The sequence below is a fragment of the Chamaea fasciata genome, unplaced genomic scaffold (genome assembly GCF_029207755.1).
Source record: "Chamaea fasciata isolate MVZ Bird 193981 ecotype frontalis unplaced genomic scaffold, bChaFas1.0.hap1 SCAF_26, whole genome shotgun sequence".
NCBI lineage: Eukaryota > Metazoa > Chordata > Aves > Passeriformes > Sylviidae > Chamaea > Chamaea fasciata.
Window position 1 is genome coordinate 1,467,579 of NW_027094111.1, and position 17,326 is coordinate 1,484,904.

At 59.6% G+C, this 17,326-nt stretch overlaps 2 protein-coding genes across 2 annotated transcripts; both read left to right on the plus strand.

Moving 5' to 3' along the window:
- Positions 1-48: 48 nt before the first annotated feature.
- On the plus strand, positions 49-3,853 carry HPCAL4 (hippocalcin like 4). Its single transcript, XM_066204308.1, has 4 exons — positions 49-141; positions 1,718-1,887; positions 2,004-2,219; positions 2,469-3,853. Exons 2-4 carry the CDS (start codon positions 1,726-1,728, stop codon positions 2,664-2,666), a joined length of 576 nt encoding a protein of 191 aa, XP_066060405.1. The 5' UTR covers positions 49-141; positions 1,718-1,725; the 3' UTR covers positions 2,667-3,853.
- Positions 3,854-5,628: 1,775 nt separating this feature from the next.
- Positions 5,629-16,189, plus strand: NT5C1A (5'-nucleotidase, cytosolic IA). The gene is made up of 6 exons (XM_066204513.1): positions 5,629-5,734; positions 11,296-11,463; positions 12,651-12,780; positions 13,071-13,193; positions 13,622-13,806; positions 14,016-16,189. Exons 1-6 carry the CDS (start codon positions 5,639-5,641, stop codon positions 14,376-14,378), a joined length of 1,065 nt encoding a protein of 354 aa, XP_066060610.1. The 5' UTR covers positions 5,629-5,638; the 3' UTR covers positions 14,379-16,189.
- The last annotated feature ends 1,137 nt before the right edge of the window (positions 16,190-17,326 follow it).

Sequence of the window (17,326 nt, forward strand, 5' to 3'; positions counted from 1 at the left end):
GGCGGGGGGCCCGCGGCTACAAGAGGGGCGGGAGCGGCGGGGGCTGAGCCGGCGGCTGGACCGCGGCCCCTCCGGTACCGGTACCGGCTCCGCGCCCCGCCCGGCCCCGCCGAGCAGTCACCTGCCCGCGCCGCACCACAGGTAAGGGCCGTCGGGGCTGGAGCCGCGCCCACAGCGGGACCCGGCTCCCCCGGTGCGGAGCCGCCGTCGGGGCAGGTGCCGGCAGCCGCGGCCCCCCGTGGCCCGGAGCTATCCCACAGCGCGGCTGGGCAGAGCATCCCCGAGCCCCCACCCATCCCCGAGCCCCGTCCCTGCTCCCCGGGGTGCCAGCCCAGGGGTGCCGGGGTGCTCTGTGCTGCCCAGGGTGCAGCCCCGGGGGGGGGACGCCCCTCTTGTCCCGTTTTGGGAGCGGCAGCCGCTGATCAGTGGGTGCTTTGGGGCGGGCGTGGGGTGGCCCTCCTGGGTGCTGTGCCCTGCCCTGGCGTGGCTGGTGCTGCTTGGAAAAGGGACTCGAGGGCTGTGGGGCTCAGGACGCTGCTCTGGCCGCTTTGAGGGCTGGGCTGCGGCGAGGGGCTGCGTCCTCCTGCCGGGGCGGCCGTGGGAGATGTGGGAGGACTTGGATCACGGCAGGTTTGCCCGTGGAGAGCGCCTGGCACGGTTTATCAACAATGCCAGCGGTTTAGAACCAGACCTTGGTGCTGAGGGGGCTCGTGGAGCCGGGCTGGGGTGTCTGGGGAAGCCTTGGGTGCTGCGGGTGCCCGGACATTCCGCCAGTTCTGGCTGCCGAGGGCTGGTGGGTTCGGTGCTGTCGTGGCAGACGGTGACAGATGCTGGTGGGATGATGGGGCAGGAAGGAGCTGCTGCCTGTGGGATCCACCGGGAGCGGGGCTGGCTGGGAGCATGAGGAACCAACCCCACATCACCCACCCCAGGGCGCGCCCCAAGCCCACACGGCCAGGACATCAGACCCCTGAGAGAGGCTGCTTGGTGGGGCTCCAGGTGAACTTTCTCCTCAACTTGATGGAGAGAGGAGCTCCAGGAGCTCCTGGAGAACCATCTGCTGCTCCGGCTGAGCGGCGCCGGCAGCCAAGGCTGCGTGGGAGCGGGCACGGCGCGTCTCGGAGCCGCTCCTGCCCACACAGCCAGGGCCTTGCCAGGGCTCCCTGCTGCTGCCAGCCCCCTGGCCAGAGCCTGTCCCCACCAAGGAGCAGCTTGGGCATCACTGTGGCCAGCTGGATGCTGCCAGGGAGGTTTTTACGTGCCCCAGTGGCAGATTCTTCGTTGTCCCATCCTTAGGGAAGGTCTGGCGAAAGGTGTTCCTGCCCACGGCAGCGTGGCTGGAGCGAAATGCTCTTTGAGGTCCTTCCCAACCCAAACTGTCCTAGGATTCTATGGTCATGCCCTGGCAAAGGCAATGGGAAGAGTTCTGAATTTTTGGTTGCTTTTTGAGGGTTTTCCTGCAGCCCAAAACGAGCCCAGGGGATGAGGTGATGCTGCTGGCTGCCCTGGTGGGCTGGACACCTCCAGGATCTCCTGGGCATCTCCAGCAGCAAAGGCCACAGCCACATTTCCAGCTGCTGTCCTGCGTGGCTGCCCACCAGCCAGGTGGATCAGCTCCAGCAAGGAGAAGAGGGATGTGGGATCAGCCAGCTGCCAGGGTGGAGGAGGGCCTGGGAGGCCCATCCCTCTCCAGCCTGGTGTGGATTTCCCTTTCCAGGGGCAGCCATGGGCAAGCACAGCAGCAAGCTGGCCCCGGAGATGCTGGATGACCTGGTGAGGAGCACGGAGTTCAGCGAGCAGGAGCTGAAGCAGTGGTACAAGGGCTTCCTCAAGGACTGCCCCACCGGCATCCTCAACCTGGAGGAGTTCCAGCAGCTCTACATCAAGGTGGGCTCCAGCTGGGCGGGGTCTGAGTGCTGCCTGGAGGGCTGGAGAGCCTCAGGTGCAGCCTCCAGGCCGAGCTCCCCCTCCTCATCTCAATTCCTCTTCTCTCTTTCCCGCAGTTTTTCCCCTACGGAGACGCCTCCAAGTTTGCCCAGCACGCTTTCCGCACCTTTGACAAGAATGGGGACGGCACCATCGACTTCAGGGAGTTCATCTGTGCCCTGTCTGTCACCTCCAGGGGCACCTTCGAGCAGAAACTCAACTGGGCCTTCGAGATGTACGACCTGGACGGGGACGGGAAGATCACGCGCCTGGAGATGCTGGAGATCATTGAGGTACCGGCGATTCAAACGGGCAGAGTTTGTTTTGCTTTCTCCAGGCTTTTCGTAGATATTGGGTCCCTCTTAGCACCAAAGAATGAGTTTTCCTACCCAGAGCCTTGTCTGAGAGGTGCTTGATGTGGACCTGATAGAAATGGGTCCTAAAAGAGCAGCAACCCTGTCCCTGTCCCTGTCCCCTGCCTTGTCCTGGGGTCTTGCGTCCTTCCAACATCCCCTCTCATTCCCACTCTCATCCTTCTCCAGGCCATTTACAAGATGGTGGGGACTGTGATCATGATGAGGATGAACCAGGACGGGCTGACGCCCCAGCAGCGAGTGGACAAGATCTTCACAAAGATGGACAAGGACAAGGACGACCAGATCTCCCTGGAGGAGTTCAAGGAGGCCGCCAAGAGCGACCCCTCCATTGTCCTGCTCCTGCAGTGCGACATGCAAAAATAGAGCCCTGGGGCTCAGGGCCGGACTGGCTGCAGCCAAACTCTGCCCCCTCTGATGGTTTCCATCCCCACTTCTCCCCCATTTGGCCCCAGGCATGAGCCACATTCCGTGTCCCTCCTGCTGCCCCCTGCTCCGGGTGCACCCTGGGCAGCCACATCCCACACCCTCCCAGGGCAGAGCCCGCCCTGAGCGTTGTCAGCCTGTCCCACCCTGGGGCTGGACACCCTGCTGTGTCCTGGCCTGTCCTGGTTCCCACATCCCCGTCACTTTCTCCCTGCTTTCCCCCACCTGGCCCATCCCCTAATCCTAAGACCAACTCTGTCCCCTTCCTGCTGTTTCCCCCCCTCCCCACACTTCACGGCTTGTGATGTCTCCATGGAGGCTGAAAAGTCCCAAGTCCTGCTCCTGGTCCCTCCTTCACTGGAAATTCCCTGGAAAGCGGCCTGGAGACACCAGGGCAGGGTCTTGCACCAGCTTTAGCTCTTCCACCTCTGCTTTTCCTGCTGGGAACAGCCAGGGTTGGTCTGGACACTTTAGAGGAGAACAGAAGTGTCCAAAGCCAGCCCTGGACGTGGCCGGTGTCCCATCCCAGCAACCACCTTCCATCCCATCAGGTGGGTGACATCCACAGCTGCCCTGGGTGCTCTGTGGCGTTTCTGACCTTCCTGGATAGTGAGGTGAGCCCTCCTGTCCCCAGCTGGAGGCAGGCTCAGGAGTGTGGGTGTGGAAGGCAGGTCCTGGTGCTGCTCCCGGGTGTGTGGCCCTGCTGTGGGGAGGGATGGGGGCCGTGGGGAGGTGTGGATGGCTCCTGGCAAAGCTCTGAGGCCACAAGAAACGAATCTCTTTCCTCTCCTCTCTCTCAGCCTGCTGCATCCACTCCTCCTGTCCCAGGTTGATGTTTAGTTTGCACGTTGTGGTGTTGATGGCTGTGGTGTCTGTTAGGAGATGGTGAAGTCCTTACCTATTTTTTTAATGGAAAAAATAAACTGTCCCCTGTGTGTGGTGTCCCCCTCTGGATGGTTTATTGGGGGTGCAGCTGGCTGGGGACAGCAAGGTGACAACACTGCGCTTCTGAGAATATTTTAGGGGTCTCACCTGAGCCTGTGATGCCCCAAGAGGTGGAGAAACCCTTGGGGACAGCAGAGTGGGGCTCAGGCTGGGAAGCCTTGAAGGTGGGTGGAAGTGAAACCCTCCAGTCCTGCAGGCAACTCTGGGGAAGGGAAAAGTCACTTTTGGGGTGGGGAGGCCCAGACCCCAAACCTCCCTGGAAATGGGTTTCATTTGTCAACCAGGAGCTGGCTCCTGGCTGTGCTCTTCCCTTGGGGTTGGTGGCTTTGTCCTGGGCTCCATCTGTCAGCAGCTGGGACCTGCTCTTGGGTGCATCTTTGTCCTTCTTTTCTCCACCCCCATCTTCCCCGCACAGATTTTCCTCTGGCCTTTCTTCTCCCTCAGCAGCCTGCACAGACAGTGACTGTTGCTAAGGAGAGCTCTCACCAAATTTTAATCCTCCTCAATAATCAATCCGGCAGCGCTGGCTGTTGGGCAGCAGCGCTGGCTCCCGGCTCACCCCATCCCACCCGGATCCCGCAATTCCCCGGCCTCTGGTGTGTCCTGCAGCAGCCAGCCCCGGGAGCACGGCGATGGGAGGCTGCCAAAAGCACGGCAGGGAGTGTATTTTTAGGAGTGCTGCTGATGGGAGAGCTCTGCACCTCGGCTGTGGCCGCTGCGCTCTCCAGGAGCGCGCGTGTGAATTCGCAGCTCAGCAGGGCCCGGGGAAAGAGGGAACACGGGGCAGGTTGTCCCACCCTGTGGGAGCTGGGGATGTGCCAGGGCTGCTGCCTCAAAGGGCAGAGACTCAAAAGCTCAAGAGAGAACTCCCAAGAATAGCCTGGTGCTCCTGGGGCCCTCCAAGCTCCTGCTTCCCTGGGGGCCACCCCAAAGGAAGCTCAGGTGTTTCCTGGCAGGGAGCTGCAAAGGCCCTGGGGAAAGGAAGTCTGGGAGGCTGAAAGGATGTTGAAGCCCCAAAGGGTTTGGGATTCCAAACAGAGCCAGCTCTTCTCACCAGCACACAGCTTCCCCTGGCTCGGCTCTGTGCAAGTGGGGTGGTGTTGGATTGATCTCTGGGACAGGGACATGGGGGTCCCCGAGGGTGTCACCTTGGAGGGTTTTCCTTTAGCTGGAGCACAGGGATTTGGGTAAAACCCTGTTCTGTGACCTCCCCGCAGGAGCTGCCCTGTTCCAGGTGAGATCCTCCATCCCTTGCCCCTTCCTGGCTCCTGGGTTTTGGTCTCTGGGATGCACCCCCTGCTCTCCAAGGGCTTCTGGTGGAGGGGTCTGCTGGTCGTGGTGGAGATTTTAGCCTGAGCCGAATGCGCAGCTCTGTGGCTGCTCCCACCAGCGCTCCTGGGAGTGGAGAGCCTTAATTAACACCCAGCACAGGTCACCCCGGCACGGAGCGGGGTCCCACCGCTCCCTGCTGCCACCGCCCTGGCTGCTCCATCCTCTCCAGCTCCCAGCTCTGGCCACCCCCGTGCCCCTCCCCGCGCTCTCAAGGATGGCCAAACCCCAGAGACCTTCGACTTGGGACGAGCAGGTGTCCCCCAGCGGTGCCCCGCGTCCTCCCGGGGCTCGGCTGATGCCACCTTTGTCCCCGGCCCCGTTCCCCTCTCTCCCGGGCTCTCGCTGCCCCCGGCGCTGGCTCTGCCCCGGAGCCGGGACTCTCTCCTCGATCCCCCGCAGCTCCCCGGTATCGCCGGGGGGAGCGCGGCGGCGGCGGCGAGGAGCCCTCGGTCCCGAAGAGGTTAATCCGTGTCCCGGTGGACTGAAACCCCGGAGCTTCATGGGATGCCTTATAAAGCTCGTTCCGCCGGGCCGGCCCCGGCTCCGGGAGCTCCCGGGACGCGCGGAGCGGCGGCCGCGCACGGACCGGAGCCGCCGGTGCCCCGGAGCCGCCGGTGCCCCGGAGCCGCCGCGCTATGGAGCCGCCGGGCCCCGCCGGAGCTCCGGGGCGACCCTGGGATGAAGCCAAGGCTTTCTACGACAACCTCGCCCCCAAGAAGAAGCCCAAATCGGTGAGAAGCCCCCGAGGAGCCGCTCAGCGCTCCCCGCCGCGGGGGGACGCAGCCCTCGCCCCATCTCCTGCGGGTGCCCCGGGGCTCTGCAGGTTCTCCCATCTCCTGCAAGGTTCTCCTGGGTGTCTCATCCTCTCTGGATTCCCCCATGGAACACCCCCCGCCCCGGGTGTTTGTGGGTGCCCCATCTCCTCCAGCCTCTCTGGGGTCTCTCCTGGTCCCCCATTTCCTCCACGTGTTTTGGGGTCCCCGCCTGAGTCTCTCCGTGTTCCCTGTCTCCTCCAGGCTCCGTGGGATCCCCTCGTGATGTCTTCTGGTGTTTCTTTGACCCCTTTGCCTCCGTCCAGGTCCTTGGGGATGCCCTGGCTCCCTCACCCGCTCCTTCATGGCATCCCTGGGTTACCCTTGGTTCCCTGGGGTCTCTGTGGGTTCCTGGGGGTCCCCGTGGTGCTCCTGGCTCCCCGCTGGGCTGAGGTGTCCTTGCAGAGTGGCCCGATGCCCCAAGAGCTGCCAGGCCCGGGGGACAGCCCAGGAGCTGTCACCGGGGTGTAGCTGTCCCTGCCAGGCTCGCCCGCTCTGGGAGATTACCGGGAGAAGCCTGTGTTATCTAACGGGGCCTGAGCCTGCCGCCTTGAAACACGGGAAGCGCCTGGAAGTGGAAGTATCCCGGAATAGCAGCGGGAGAGCGGGGCTGGCAGCCCGGCAGGGCTGGGGGCTGTGCCCGGGCCGGGCTGGCCCTGCCCTGCAGCCTCTGAGCCCCCCGGACACAGCCACGGCCACCCTCGGGGCTGTGGCACCCCCCAAACCTGAGCTCTGGCAGGGGCGCTGCCCGCGGCGAGGGACCGGGCGACAGCTGGCAAAGCTCTGTGTGTCACCGCTCCACCGGGGGACAGGTCCAGGCCCTCACTTGGGGCAGCCCTTGTGCTTTCCCTGCCGCCACCCCCGGGCCTGCACCCGCTGCCAGCTCACGCTGCTGCCGCCTGTGCCCTTGGCAGAGGGGAGGGACAGCGGGGCTCGGTGGCGGGATGCAGCCACTTGTCTTTCATGCCATGCTTCGCTCATGGATGTCGGCCCGGGCTCCTCCTCTTCCTCTCCTCGCTGCTGACCCATCCCTGCTGTACCACTGGGGAAACTGAGGCACGGGGGCAGCCATGTGCTTCCACCGCTCTCTGTGGGGCTGGGGGTGACACCAGGGGCTGTGCCACCGCTCTCCGTGGGGCTGGGGGTGACACCAGGGGCTGTGCCACCGCTCTCTGTGGGGCTGGGGGTGACACCAGGGGCTGTGCCACCGCTCTCTGTGGGGCTGGGGGTGACACCAGGGGCTGTGCCACCGCTCTCCGTGGGGCTGGGGGTGACACCAGGGGCTGTGCCACCGCTCTCTGTGGGGCTGGGGGTGACACCAGGGGCTGTGCCACCGCTCTCCGTGGGGCTGGGGGTGACACCAGGGGCTGTGCCCCTCTTGTGGGGCTGGGGATGACACCAGGAGCTGTGCCCCTCTTGTGGGGCAGGCTGGGGGCCCTGTGCCTGCCGGCAGCCAGCTCAGCTGCCCTCACCCAGCCAGGCAGCTGCCAGCCCGTGATGGATGGTTGCAAGGCGCTTTTCTGCAGTATAAATAATGTTCCTGGAAATCTCCAAACCACCCTGGCCACCGCCCTGAACTTTAATCCGATCCCGAGCAGGGGGCTCGTGGTGCTCCCTGAGGAAATGGGGTTTGGTGTCGTCTGTCTGCGCCCTTGGGGGTGCTGGGTCTGTCTGTCCTGGCCAGGCAGGAGCAGGAGAGAGCTGTGAGGCGACAGGAGAAAAGGGGGATTTTGGGGATGGGTTTTTGGCTGGAGAATGGGTTAGTGGGACATTCCTGCTTTGCAGCGGTCCGAGCTCTTCCCAGGCTGCTCCAGCTCCTGCCAGGGAGGTCAGCGATGAGACCTGTCACCCTTCAGCAATGCTGGAAATGTCCCCCAGCCTGTCTGGTGACGCCGGGTGGGGTCAGTGGGAGCTGGTTTTCTGCCGGCTCCCTTCCTCTGGGCACCCTGCTCGTCCCCTTTGGGACCCACCCGTTCCTTGTGCCTGATTTTTGGGATGCTGTAGCTGGAGTGGGGACAATGCTTGGCCCTGGAGCAAACCCTTCCTTTTCTGTGACCAAAATCCACCTCCGAATATTGAATTAATCGCAAGGATTTGATCCTCTGCAGCAATCCAGGGAAGTGCCCGGGGCTGCCAGAATTCCCACAGGGTTTTAGGATGGAGTTGGGTCCAGCCCCAGGCAGCCCAAAAGGATCAAGGGGTGCAGAATGAGGTCCCCACTGTGGCTGCAGCCGGTGGTGGCCTCCAGGGGTGGCAGTGAAGCTCCTGGGGTTGGTGGCACTGCGGGCACCTGTGGTTGGGTTGTCCCACTGCACGTCCCTGTGGGATTTCCAAATGTCTGCCTCTAATCCTTTGGGGGGCTGCTTAGGGTTTACATCCGATTAGAGCAGCCATTTAAAGGCTGCCAGCTGTTGGATCCGCAGGGAGAAACTCGGGCTGTTCCCAGTCACTCCTGAAACACACCTTTGCCCCAAAACTGCGGGGTTTGGGGTCCGGGATGGGGTTTGCACTTAGAGGAGCTGGAGCCTGCTGGAAAGGTCTTTTTACACTTCTGAGGTGAGGTTTGGACCGCGTGGACCTCCTGGAGCTGTGCCAAGGGCTGATGTTCCTCTTCAGAGGGCTGGGCTGTCGGGACATGTCCCTGGTTGTCCCTCCTGTTTGGCTGACCCCTGGGATGGGCCCAGGATTGGGGTGGGACCTTCCCCCACCCTGTTCATACTCCTCTTAGACCCGTCATTAACCTCCTGCTCGAGGTTCGGGAGGGGGCTGGACCTGACCTTCCCGTGGGGAGGGAGAGGAGCTCACCATGAATCCCCAGGCAGCAAATTCAGTCGGATTCGGCCGAGCAGAGCCTGGACTTGTGTTGGATGAGCTTTCACTGACCTTGGCTGACCTTGGGTGCTTCTCTGAGGGCAAAACAGAGTTTGTGATTCAGCCCAAACCCTCCAGGGCTCCAGAGCAGGAGGCTGTGGTGGGATGGGGGCTGTGGGGCCAGGACTGGGAGTGGGACCCCTCCCATGCACAAAAGGAGAGTGTTTGCCTTGAAACATGACAATTTCTGGGGAAAAGCGGGCTCGGGTGGCTTGTTTGCAGCACTCGGACGGAGGATTTGAGGTGCTGTGGTTCCCGAGGCTTTCTAAAGCTCATTTTTTGAACGTCGTAATGACCATCTGCAGCACTAATGGGGACGGAGAGGCATCCAAACAACCTTGAGGAGGGAACGCTTCCAAATGAAACCTCCACTTGAAAGAAATGTCAAAATGCAGATCCCTCCTTGCAGCGCAGAATCGCCTCGTTTTCCAAATGTCAGCGTTTCCCAGAGAACAGCAGGGCTCTTCCAGCCCAGCCGGGGCTGGGAGCTGCCTCAGCACCCGGGTGAGACTTTCCTGCCCCCGAGTGCTCCACAAAAGGTGCAAATTTTCCTCGGCAGGATCCGGCAGGTCCCATTCCCAGAGGCTCCCTGCCCGCAGGCACCTGGGGCTCCAGCAGCCCACGCTGGGGCACAGTCGGGCCTGGAGCTGAGGGTTATTTTTATTGCTGCGTTTATTGCCTCTTAAATGAACCTCCCGGAGGGGTTGGTGCCTTTCAGAGGCGGGGAAGGGACCTTGAGCAGCCGGGGCTGTTGCGCAAGGTGCCCAAGGTGTGTGCCAGGGGGAAGAGGGAGATGGAAATTCCCTCTGGGCTTGGCTTGTGGCCCCAAACATCCTTCTCACCCCCTTGAACACGCCTCGGTGCTGTGACATCTGGGCTGCTGACCTGTTTTCTCTCCTGGGAACCTCCTTCCAGGGCTGACCCCGGTCCAGGATCAGGGAGCAAACACCTGGAAGGTTTCCTTGTACCCGGCGCTGCAGGGACTCGGCAGCAGGATGGAGCAGCAGGACTCCAGCTAATGGCCGGATGCCCCAAGACCTTTCAGAGTTATTAATATTTTCAGCTGATAAATGGCCCATGACACCAGAGTTATTAATTAATGAGCTGAAGTGCCAAGGCTTGGCCCGTGACCAGTTAATTGCTGACACTCCTTGGGGACCTGGCTGTGCTTCACCTGGAGCGGTGCTGGTGTCGTGGATCCAGGTCCTGCCTGTCCTGGGGGTTGTTCCCTTGCTTTCCTAAAAGAGCCACTTCCCCACGGGATCTGATTCCCCAGGAAATGCTGTGGGGAAAGGGATCCCTGTGGCAGCAGTGATCTTCTCAGCCCGAGCTAATCTGGGTCTCGTCCTAATCGCCCGCTGTTTCATCGCTTTGCTGGGGATTTAGGGGATTTTGGGGACGGACGCAGCCTTTGGAGAGGCGCCTGGGACGGACCTGCAGCGGGGCTGGTGCTGGGAATTGCCTCTGGAGGCTCCCACTGACTCACCCTTGGGTGCGGCTGGGAGCAGAGCGAGCCCAGCCCTGCGGGGAGCGAACCCCGGTGTGGATGGGCCACCTCGGCCTTGCCAGGCTGCTGCTCCTGGAGAGTTCAGCCCTGGGCACGGTGGGAGCTTGAACTTTGGAGCAGCTGGGTGTGCGGAGCAGCTGGAGGAGGCGGCCTCCACCCTGGGCAAATGGCACTGCCAGAGGATTACTCGTGGATAACACGGCATAACAGGGGATCCTGGAAGTCACAGAGGAGCAGGGGGTGAGGTGTTCCCGCAGTGCTGACAGCCCCAGGATTTCTCAGAGATCCCCCCAAGCCCTGTCCTGCTGGCTGGACTCCTCTGTAGGGGACAGGGCTCCCTGTCCCTCTGTAGGACTCGCTGTCCTGGCAGCCAGGATTTCTCACTGGCCGTGGGTAATTAAGTTATTTTTGTGCTTGCGAGTGAGTGATGGGGATTAACACCCTCCCTGCCCTGCAAGGGGAGACAGGGAGGACGGCCGGGGGTCAGGATGAGCTTGACTTTCCCCCTGTCCCCTCTGTCCCTGCCAAGTCCCTCTGGAGGCGCCTCGTCGGCTTCAGCTGGAGGAGGTTTGGGATTCGGGTTTTGGACCGAGCCCTCCGACGTTAATAACAATGACTCATAAATCGTTGCTTGCACCACCTGTTTGTCATGTTTCCACCCACAATAACTGTATCAAGTGTTTGTGGGAGCTGAGCTGGCACGGGCTGCGTGTCACATCTGGACGGCATCACGGGATGCGGATCTGGCTCAGCCGCAGAGCGCGGCGCTTTCATGGCTGGGGTGGGGGGGAGCGTGCTGGGAAAAGCCACGCAAATTCCTTCTGCATGGGCTCCAGCGCTTCCCCCTGGGGTCTGCACGGCTTCTGGGAGCCTGTCTGCAGCGGGAGGGCTTGGCAGTGGGATCTGAGGTGTCCCAAATGTGTGGGGACGCAGCGTCAGGGCTTCATCCGTCGAAGCGCTGGCGTGCAGCCGCTCCGTTGTTCCCCGGATCGTTTCAGAGCTGTCGCCCACCTCGTGGCCCGTCGTGCTGGGGGTGAGCAGATGCCAGCCCAGGCTGGGAGCAGGGGGCTGCCTCCCTGATTTGCCCCCTCTGCCCGCACAGCCCAAGCCCGAGAACGCCATCACCATCGCGGTGTCCTCGCGGGCGCTGTTCCGCATGGAGGAGGAGCAGAAGATCTACACGGAGCAGGGCGTGGAGGCCTACGTGAAATACCAGCTGGACCACGAGAACGAGCCCTTCCTGCCCGGGGCCGCCTTCCCCTTCGTCAAGGTGAGCGGCCACGGCGCCCTGCTCCCCAAAAATTTTGGGGAGAGGGCAGGGGTCATGTGGGGCCAGGATGGACACGAGCAGTGGGGCAGGAGGGATGGAGCCACGGAGCAAACAGAGGGCGGATGAAGCTCCCAGCAAGTGATGTGCTGCTTCCAGGGCTGGATTTTCCATCTTGAGCCCAAGAATTGAGCAAATCATTCTTCTTGGATCACATCTAAAGTTTCCCTTTAGGGAATAGTCTTTTTTTTTTTTTAAATTACGGTTATTATTACAATTTATTTATTTATTCTTGTAAATTGGCTGAGTTTAGCCTTGCTCTCGAGTCGGCCAGTTTCTAATCCTGACGTGTTGAAGCGAGGCACTTCAAATTTGAAAAAATATTTTCTAACTCCTGTAGCAGTTAGTGCAGCTTTGGGTGCTGGAGCCCGTTCCCAGTGAATAAATAAATTAACCAGCTCTGTGGGGCCAGACTTGTTTCCGATTGCTTGAAAAACACTTTTCTGTAACTTGGAGCCAACTTATCCTCATTTGATATCTCCAAACCCTTTGTGTTTGAAAACAGAAGAGCAGCTAGGTGGATTTTTTTTCTCCCCCAAAAACGAATCTATTTTTTCCCAGCCGATGTCAGCTTGGCTTGGGGTGTAGTTGAGGTGGAGACTTTGGTGACCAGGAGTGTTTTTTTGATGGGAAGGAGGTCAGGACATCAGCTGGGGCTGGCCAGATTTGTGGATTTGGTGACCAGGAGTGTTTTGTTGATGGGAAGGAGGTCAGGACATCAGCTGGAGCTGGCCAGACTTGTGGATTTGGTGACCAGGAGTGTTTTGTTGATGGGAAGGAGGTCAGGACATCAACTGGAGCTGGCCAGATTTGTGGATTTGGTGACCAGGAGTGTTTTGTTGATGGGAAGGGGTGAGGACCACACCTGGGGCTGGCCAGACTTGTGGATTTGGTGACCAGGAGAGTTTTGTTGATGGGAAGGAGGTCAGGACATCAGCTGAGGCTGGCCAGACTTGTGGATTTGGTGACCAGGAGTGTTTTGTTGATGGGAAGGAGGTCAGGACATCAACTGGGGCTGGTCAGATTTGTGGATTTGGTGACCAGGAGTGTTTTGCTGGGTGGGAGGGGAGGTCAGGGCCGCGCCTGGGGGGGCCTGGCTGACACCCACCCCTCTCCCCGGGGTGCTGCAGGCTCTGGAGGCAGTGAACGCTCAGCTCCGTGAGCTCTACCCCGACAGCGAGGAGCTCTTCGACATCGTCCTCATGACCAACAACCACGCCCAGGTTGGGGTTCGCTTGATCAACAGCATCAACCACTACGGTGAGATTGGGGACAGAGCTGCCCTTTGGTGGCTTTTGGGTGCTGTCATTGCCCGGCACCAAGAAAAGGAGATGTTTTCTCCCATTTTCTCCCAGATTTTCTCCCAGATTTTCTCCCAGATTTTCTCCCAGATTTTCTCCCAGATTTTCTGGGTGTTGGGCAGGAACTGGCTGGTGGGGAGGGGCTCTGGCTGCTGGCCCCGCAGAACCAAAATTAACCCCGGTCCTTCCAGCAGCAATGCTGGGTTTGGGGGGCAGCCAGGCTCACCCCAGGGTCCCTCCTGCCCTCAGATCTGTTCATTGAGAGGTTCTGCATGACGGGAGGGAACAGCCCCATCTGTTACCTCAAGGCCTATCACACCAACCTCTACCTCTCCTCCGACGCCGAGAAAGTGAGTGGGGCCATTGAAGAGGGTGAGTCTGGGGTCCAGCTCAGGGGGGGCAGCGGGGGGAGCCTGGAGCCCTCAGGGGGTTGATCCCAGGAAGGAAAACTCCAATATCCACATCCCTAAGCCGACACTCACTCAAGGTTTGCCTTGCCCCGCATCACCTGATGCTCCAAAGAGCCTCCAGTTTCCATAGAAATGAGCCTTTCCTGCAGCTCCGCGGCTCTCCCGAGGCGAAGGCGGTGTTTTTTCCCTCTCCTTAACTCTCGTATGCAAAGGCTGTTTTGTCATCTGGGGGTTTGTTTTTGCCGTGGGAGCTCTCGGGGGGGCCCAAGCTGCAGGTGCTCCCCGGGCGCGTTTCCCCTCGCGGCCTTTCGCTCCCAGCCCCGTCGCGTTTTCGCTCTGCCCCACGAGGACGGATCCTTGGATGACTGCCACCTCTTGCCTCGCCCTCAGGGATCGCTGCAGCCACCATCTTCAGCCCCAGCAGGGACCTGGAGGTGTCGGAGAAGCAGCTGCGGGTGGCGTTCGACGGGGACGCCGTGCTCTTCTCGGACGAGTCGGAGCAGATCGTGAAGGCTCACGGGCTGGACATGTTCTTTGAGCACGAGAAGGCTCACGAGAACAAGCCCCTGGCACAGGTAGAGCTGGGCTGAAGGCAGGAGAAGGCTCTGGGAGAGACGCAGCCCCTCATGGGATCAAGCCAGGGTGAGGGGCGAGGTGGGGTAGGAGCTGCTGGCCCGGGGGACGGCTTTGGGGTCATTTTTGGGGTGTGTGGCTCACAAGGTGAAGGGATGGTGACAGCGAGGTGGCGACTGGAAGGGTGACAGGTTTCTTCTCACCCCACCAGGGCCCCCTGAAGGGCTTCCTGGAGGCTCTGGGCAAGCTGCAGAAGAAGTTCTACTCCAAGGGGCTGAGGCTGGAGTGTCCCATCCGCACGTACCTGGTGACGGCGCGGAGCGCGGCCAGCTCGGGAGCCCGGGCCCTAAAGACTCTGCGCAGCTGGGGCCTGGAGACGGACGAGGCTCTGTTCCTGGCCGGGGCTCCCAAGGGTCCTCTGCTCAGGAAGATCAGGCCCCACATCTTCTTCGACGACCAGATGTTCCACGTGGAGGGAGCGCAGGAGATGGGCGCCGTGGCCGCTCACGTCCCCTACGGCGTGGCCCAGAAGCACAAGAAGCAGGACAAGCAGCAGAGCCCCAACAGCAAATAACGGGGTTGGGGGTGATCCCACAGCCTCCCCCACCCCTCTGGCATGGACCTCATCCCGTGCTCGTGCAGGGGATGTTTGTTCTGGGAATGGGAGTCCATCCCCACCCCAAGGCGGGGGCAGGGGGAGTTTCCCTGGTGCCTCTGTTGGTGTCGGGGTGTTGTGGCGTTGTCCCTGTTCCTCGTGGGGCTGGAGGCTCCTCTGTGCCAGGAGATGTTTTCCCAGCCCGTCCGTGCGCTCTGCGCTCGCTTCGGGCAAATTCCCTCGAGGATGGGAATTCTGCCTTGTGCGGAATCTTTGTGCCAGGCAGGTTTAACCTATTTATTTAAACCCCCCCTCAGTGACTCCCAAAGCCTTCTGGCTTTCCCAGGCAGATGTTTAGGCTGAACTGTTTGAACTGGGAAGCTGGGAGCACCCGAAAAACCTTCCAAGCAGCTTTGAAACTAAATTTTGTCCCTTTTAACCGGAATTAAACTGTGATATTGTTCCTTCACAGCCCCAGTTGTTGCCCCCCCAACCAGAAAATACTCAATGTCTGTCCTTTCACCAAGATTTTGCCAGCTTGAGTTTGGAAAAATAGAAACAAATACTTAATGTGTTAAAAAAAAAAAAAAAAAATCCTGTTTCCTGCTTGGAGCTTTGGGCTGGTGTATTGTTGGCCCAGGTTTTTACATTTGGGTTTCACACTTGCATGATTTAGCACTTAAAACTAATAATCTCAGTGAGCATCCAAAGCCCAGCTTGTCCAAGGGCTGCAGACGCATGCCCAGGGCTTGAATTAAGTTAAAAGCAGGCCCTGATCTATTAGGGGCATCATTTGAAGTCCATTTAGGTAAATCTGCAGAGAATTTCAGCCTGGGGATTTCAATTAAAGGATTTTTTTTTTTCCTCCCTTTCTAGGCTGAGCCCATATGAGTTGATAATCTTTTTCTCCTCAGCTTCTTAAAACCTCTGGTGTTTCCTAAAATAGACGCTTCTGTTAGCGATGCTGTGAGAGAACCAAATCTCTGATTAAAAAACAGGATGGGAAATCAATGGGAGAGAAACCGGTGTGAAAATCACACTGACATTTCTGCTCAAAGCCCCGTCCCAAAGGAGACTCTCGGGAGGAAAATTTAAAGATTATTTCTGCCTTGTGGGTTTTTCTTTTCCTCTAATTTTTTTTTTTTTTTTTTTTTTTTGCACGACACCCCACGGCTGAGCAGGAAGGATGTTCAATATTATCAGACAGTTTTCTACAAATTCCAAGGGCTGAAATTTTCCAAGCTGTGTGTCTGCCTCTTTCCAGGGAAGTCTCAGCTCAAACGGTGAGGTTGGAGCTAGAGTTATCACCCCTCTGAGGAATATGTAAATAACCAAGCTGGAGATGCCTTCAGCGGCTCGGGAGATTTTTCTCATTGCACTAAATCCTGCTTCTAGCGGCGAAAAGCAAATTGCACTTTTCCCCACCCAAAAAGAATTCTTTGGCAGACTGTTAACTGTCACATCTGGGTGACAAACGCCTCGGAGGAAGGTCTAAAAATCCAAACAAACAAACGAAAAATCTTGGGAGAAACGAGTCTCTGAGTGTCACATCCGCCGGCGCTCAGGTTTATAGGAAGGCCTCGTCTTTTTTTTTTAAATGCGAACCCAAGATTTTGGGATCTGAACTGGATCTTGGGAGACCTTTTTTGGCAGCTGGGAGAAGGGAGAGCGCAGCCAGTAAACATTTCCAAGGTGTTTCCTGAAGATCGTGGAAGCCCGGCCAAGGCCGGCTTGTGCAGGGGAGAGGATGTTGCAGGAGGAATGGAATTGTCAGCCAGCCCTGGGGGTCAGGGGAGGGTGCCAGGGGGACTGGGGACATGGGGATGAGTCCTTGGCATGATCCAGAGGCGATGCAGGAGGTGATGGATGCCCAGGGAAGCAATGGGTTGTGGTTTTGGGGCAGAACCCTGGATTTTAGCAGATTTCCTGCTGCCTCTCCAGGCCCTGAGGTGCACAGGGAGCTGGGTGCAAGCTGGGGACGGGGTTTTTGTGACCCTGCATTGGGTCCTCCTGCTGCCAGGGCAGCTCAGGGGCTCCCTGGGGGCTGTGGGGCTCAGGAAATGGGCCCCAGGTGAGCCAGACCTCTCCAAATCCTTCCCGAGCAGGGAGGATTTTCCATTCCCACCACGGCTGCCGCTTTTGCTTTTGTCCACGTGGCTTCCTCTGTTCTCGGGTTGGTTTTGTTTTTGTTTTTGCTCTTCCATTACTACAACTGGAAGACAAGAACTTGCTGCTTGTGTTGTATTTCCCTCGTGTCCCCCTGGACTGGGGAGTGTCCCTGGGCTCATCCCCTGGGATCATCCCCTGGGATGGGCACTTCTCCCGCAGGGTTCTGCCTCTCCTGCCGTCCTGGCTGACAACTGGACTTTTCCTGCTGTGTGTTGTTGCTGTGGATTTCACTTCATCGTCCTCCGATGGGGTTTTTTTTGGGTTTTTGGGGTTTTTTTGCCATGTTAATGGGATCCCTCGGGGTGTTTTTCCACAAATAAACCGTGTTGGTCCCAGCCCCAGCTCCCGCTGTTCTCACAATGAGTTTTTGGCTGCCTGGTGCGGGGTCTGAGCTCCCCGCTTGGGACCTCCCAGGTTTTATGGTGACGGGGTGTGGATGACAAGAAGGAAAAAGGGGTTTGGGGGTTTAAGGGAATCCAGAAAATGTGATTAAAGCTCCCACTTCGGGACTGCAGACCCGTGGGAGAGGTGGGATTCCAGGGGTGGGATGCGCTGTGACACAACCACCTCCCTCCGCTTCGTGAGCGGCTTTTGTGGGGCACCTGGGCTCGTGATGAAGCCCTGGATAAAAATACAGCTCGGCAGGAGACTTTTGTCAAACTCGATCTTCTCCCAGCCAACAGGTGGGAGGCAGCACAAGCTCAGCAGAGGAGATTTATGGCTGCTGAAGTACCGGCTCCATCCGAGCAGCGACACTG

Excerpts from the sequence above, each read along its gene's own strand:
- HPCAL4 (XM_066204308.1), top strand. The coding sequence starts at position 1,726 with ATGGGCAAGCACAGCAGCAAGCTGGCCCCGGAGATGCTGGATGACCTG. Across the intron at positions 1,888-2,003 it reads TCCAGCAGCTCTACATCAAG|TTTTTCCCCTACGGAGACGC; the intron begins GTGGGCTCCAGC and ends TCTTTCCCGCAG. Across the intron at positions 2,220-2,468 it reads AGATGCTGGAGATCATTGAG|GCCATTTACAAGATGGTGGG; the intron begins GTACCGGCGATT and ends ATCCTTCTCCAG.
- NT5C1A (XM_066204513.1), top strand. The coding sequence starts at position 5,639 with ATGGAGCCGCCGGGCCCCGCCGGAGCTCCGGGGCGACCCTGGGATGAA. Across the intron at positions 5,735-11,295 it reads CCAAGAAGAAGCCCAAATCG|CCCAAGCCCGAGAACGCCAT; the intron begins GTGAGAAGCCCC and ends CTGCCCGCACAG. Across the intron at positions 13,807-14,015 it reads AGAACAAGCCCCTGGCACAG|GGCCCCCTGAAGGGCTTCCT; the intron begins GTAGAGCTGGGC and ends TCACCCCACCAG.